General features: G+C 38.5%; 1 protein-coding gene across 1 annotated transcript; it reads right to left on the reverse strand.

The window, feature by feature from the left end:
- Positions 1-3,030: 3,030 nt before the first annotated feature.
- On the reverse strand, positions 3,031-3,552 carry LOC132549619 (uncharacterized). The gene has a single exon (XM_060213566.1). The coding sequence runs from the start codon at positions 3,550-3,552 to the stop codon at positions 3,031-3,033; it is 522 nt and encodes a 173-aa protein (XP_060069549.1).
- Between the last annotated feature and the right edge of the window lie 649 nt (positions 3,553-4,201).

Below are 4,201 nucleotides of genomic sequence, written 5' to 3' on the forward strand. Positions count from 1 at the left end.
CCAAAGTGACTGAACTTTACTAATCAGTAATAACTTACTGCTGGAAATAATGTTAGCCCAGCCTCTATCCTATGGTAGCATTAGCGATCATAATATGTATCTCAAAACTGATAAATCAATGGCCAAAATAGGCCAAAGGCGATACAAATAGATGTTCGAAGTAATTGATTATTTTGACAGCAATTTTGTCGAGTTTGACGTTTGATTTCACTTCCAGATGTATTGGTGACGTCTTACTTTTAGATAACAAGAGTTTTATTGACCAGAATTGGAAATAGAGGATACTTCAGATTCGTCTAGAAAAGAAAACAAATGTTACCGTGTTGAATTTCTTTAGTATCTTTTTATCATACTTTTTATCAAATATGTAAGCTTTCTATCAGCACAGAAAGAAAAGTAAATAACATCACAATCACCTGGCTTGATGATGTGATCAATAGTTTTTTTTATTAATTTTGAAATGGTTTAATGTGTTAATTAAAGAAAATAAACATACTATAATATAGTAGCAACCAAATGATTCATGATGTGGTTATGTAAGACTCTTAAGCCTAACTTACAACCTAGGTAAAATATTTTTATGTTTTATTAGGTTGAATAATATTTAATATTTACGTTGCGAGGCGAAGATTTGTTCAGAGGTAATTTTTCTATCAGCATTGAAAAATAATTGTTTTCCTTAAGAGAAATCATTTTAATTTATAGATAGCAAGAAAAAAGAAATTAAGAACAAGATATGTTCGTTTAGTTCGTTGATAGCATCTTTCAAAAAAAGAAACATGAAACAGTAACAATAACAACATCATATAAATATTACACAGGTCTTAAGCCAATATCACAAAGCAACCCAACACAGGATATTTCCAACAAATAAAAAATGGTATTCATTAGAAGTATATCTTAATAGACAATTGTGTTACTAAAATCTGTATTTAATGTTACATGTATGTGTGTTAACGGCATCATACTATAATCGAAATGATGTTCGTATGTTTATTTGATATCATACACCTAATCATTTTTCTATCACACACATGATTATATCAGGAACTAAAGTCTTGAAGACAATGGCTATTGTTATATTTGAACTAAAGATCTACTGAATATGTCTTCATCAGTTAAAACATTTCATCGAGTTACATCTTGATTAAGTTGTTAAAAAAACATATCGAACCGTTAACAAATCGTCGTAAAGATTAGTAATATAAGTTATTGTATAATTATTCAACCAAATATTTATAATTTTTACTGAATAATTAACTTCACAATAGAAAATGTACCGAACTAAAAAGAACTAAAGACGTGAGACATACCTTGCCTTTCGTGGTGCCAATAATGATTCCCAATGACACCTATGTTGCGACAGCGTATTTTATACCACCTGCTGTAGAAAACTAGCGCCAGTAGGTACAGCGAAGGCGTGACCTAGTTGAAATTCTAGTACGGAAAAGTCATAAATCATGCTCTCCCTAGGAGACCAACAATCTGTTAACCATGCATTACAGTTTGTATCAGTTTTACGTAAGTATGGCTTAGTACAATGTACGTTGTTTCTTGCACCTCTTTAATATGTCGGACACCAAGGCATAATGTAGGACACTTAAATACTGCTTAAATGTAAGGACGTATTATGTAAGCTAGATCGACTTGATCTATATGCCATGAACCAATTCTATTACTTTTTCAGTCTTAAAGTGTTCGGTATATAGGGAATTCATTCCCTGACCGTGTTTCCTCGTCGTCAACCACAACTCGGCCATATCACCTAAGATATTGATTAAATCGATATCGTGGTTTTAGGTTGAAAAACCGTTTTGTCCTCAAATAAAAAGGATATCATAGGGGCTTATTGTTATTATAATTTGTGGGAATCAATTTTGTTTGTTTGTTAAAACGGTGGCAAACTACGAGCAAGAGAAAGATAAACAAGGAAATCCCTGAAAAAGTGCAGGAAAAACGACCATGTATTTGAAAACGGTAATCGTCTTCTGCTTCACCGACCACCTCCACCCAGCCAACATAAACCACTTCATACCGCACATAGAAATATTCTCCTGGATATCATTATGACGACCGTAAACTGCCCCAGGGCTTACGAGTCTTAGAAGGACGAAACAGCTCTTTGATGTAGTGTAGTGAATTGTTTAGCTCTACTGTATCTCCTAAATTTGAAGTGAAATGTGCTACTACTTGTGTGTTCTTGTACAATATTCGAGAACGCCATTGGTAAATCCTGCTGATTGATATTTAGCCCAAGAAGTTTGCCGTAACCTGCATGTCATGTCATGTTTTTTCTACCAAATGGTGGGGCGGTCAAAATGATATATACTAACGGAAAAAAGAAACGCAAGTTTTTGTCCGGTGGTAAATATTTCAAATGTTTTATGGATGATCATATCATTGTTAAGCTGTTTATATTAATTCCTCATTACTGATTAAAATTTGATAAGTTCTGTTGTCTTAGCACAGACGGCGTCGGCATGGATAGCGTTTAAACGTGGATACTCTACTACCCCATTTCCTGATCAAAATCAATAGCGGGTGTGCCCACCTCGAGCTGCAGTTGCTCCTCTAACTCTCCTTACCATTGACCCCATCAAATTGTTTATGGTCCTTTGTGGGATGTTATTCCACTCCTGAAGAAGGGCCTGCGTGAGCTGAGCGACGTTGTTTGGGACGTTGACGCGCTTCCTGAGCTTCCTGTCCAGCTCGTCCCACAAATGCTCGATCGGGGACCGATCTGGACTATAGGGTGACCAGTCGAGTACTGGGACATTGTTTTGGTTGAGGAAGTTACGACACACCCTAGCAACGTGCGGCCTCGCATTATCCTGCTCCAACGTAAGGTTTCGCGCTTGGATTAATGGAAGGACATGAGGAATGAGGACATGATCCTGATATCGGACGGCTGTAAGGTTGCCTTGGATGATCACGAGAGGTGTTTTCACGCCATGAGAAATCTCCGCCCAAACCATAACAGACCCTCCCCCGAATCTGTCGTTTTCTTTAACGCATGCGTAAAAATATCGCTCACCGCGACGTCGATAGCAACGTTTTTCGTCCATCTGACCTGTACAACGTGAACCGAGACTCGTCCGTGAATAACACACGTCTCCAGCGGACCAAGCGAAACCGATGTGGTGCATGTGCACGCAGCCATTGCATTCGACGTTGACGTCGCCTGGGTGTAAGTTGCGGGCCAACGTAGGAACGTCGTGGCCTTAAATTGAACTCCCGCAACCGATTCCTAACTGTTCTTGGACACACACGGCGACCATGAGTGCCTACAATATGACTTACCGTCTCCGTCGCTGTCTGAAATCGGTTACGTAGGTGTGAGAGACGTATGCCCTGATCTTGACGTGGCGTCGTAACGCGTGGACGTCCGCTCCTGGGACGGTCAGCTAATTTTCCCGTGGCCCTGAGACGCCCAACTAATCGAGCTATCGTTGACACATGGACTCCAAATTGCTTGGCGAAGAGACGTTGCGATTGGCCCTGTAGAATTCGGGCAATAGCCCTATCCCTATCATCTTCGGACATTCGCGGCATGCGGCTTTTTAATCGCCTTGGAAAGAAATGTTGTGCACTGGATGTGTGCTGTTCAAAACTTTGATTTGGTATGGTTTTCAAGTTGATAGCACGTGGTAGTGCTACGGACGCACGCTTTGTTGGAAAATCTGTTCAAATCGTGAAGCGTCGCCCGTGGTCGCGGTTGACCGAATTTAAACCGACGATTATCTAGACAGTACACTGAGGTAAATATATGTCATATTTCACAACATTTGGTCTACAGATAAAAAAGCTATATTACCAAAACTCAATTGATAATTATAAAGATTGGAGCAAAAAGATGAATTAAATTGCACTATATAGCTGTCTTTGAAGATTTGTCTGTGGCGATAAGGTCTTACGAATCATAATAATTCATTGAAGCGAGGGCAAAAATATGAAGAAAATATATTTACATGAAAATTCATAAAAACGTTTAAAAAAAGAAAATAAACTCAAGTGTTCCGGAAGAGTAACCATCCTCGGTTTCATCGACTACTCTTGCTATGTAAATCTTAGTTAATCCAGGTAAGTGATGTCACCGTCCCAAATGAAAATAAAGTTATAACAACGGGCCCACCAGGCATATCAACAAACATTAAACTTCATAGCGCATGAGGAAATAAGACATTTCCCAAAAATTCTTCGA

This window comes from Ylistrum balloti, unplaced genomic scaffold (genome assembly GCF_031769215.1).
Source record: "Ylistrum balloti isolate Yb309-2 unplaced genomic scaffold, AGI_CSIRO_Ybal_v1 Utg370070, whole genome shotgun sequence".
NCBI classification, from domain to species: Eukaryota; Metazoa; Mollusca; class Bivalvia; order Pectinida; family Pectinidae; genus Ylistrum; species Ylistrum balloti.

What these genes read in the sequence shown, in the direction of transcription:
- LOC132549619 (XM_060213566.1), bottom strand. Translation starts at nt 3,552, where the DNA reads ATGCCGCGAATGTCCGAAGATGATAGGGATAGGGCTATTGCCCGAATT.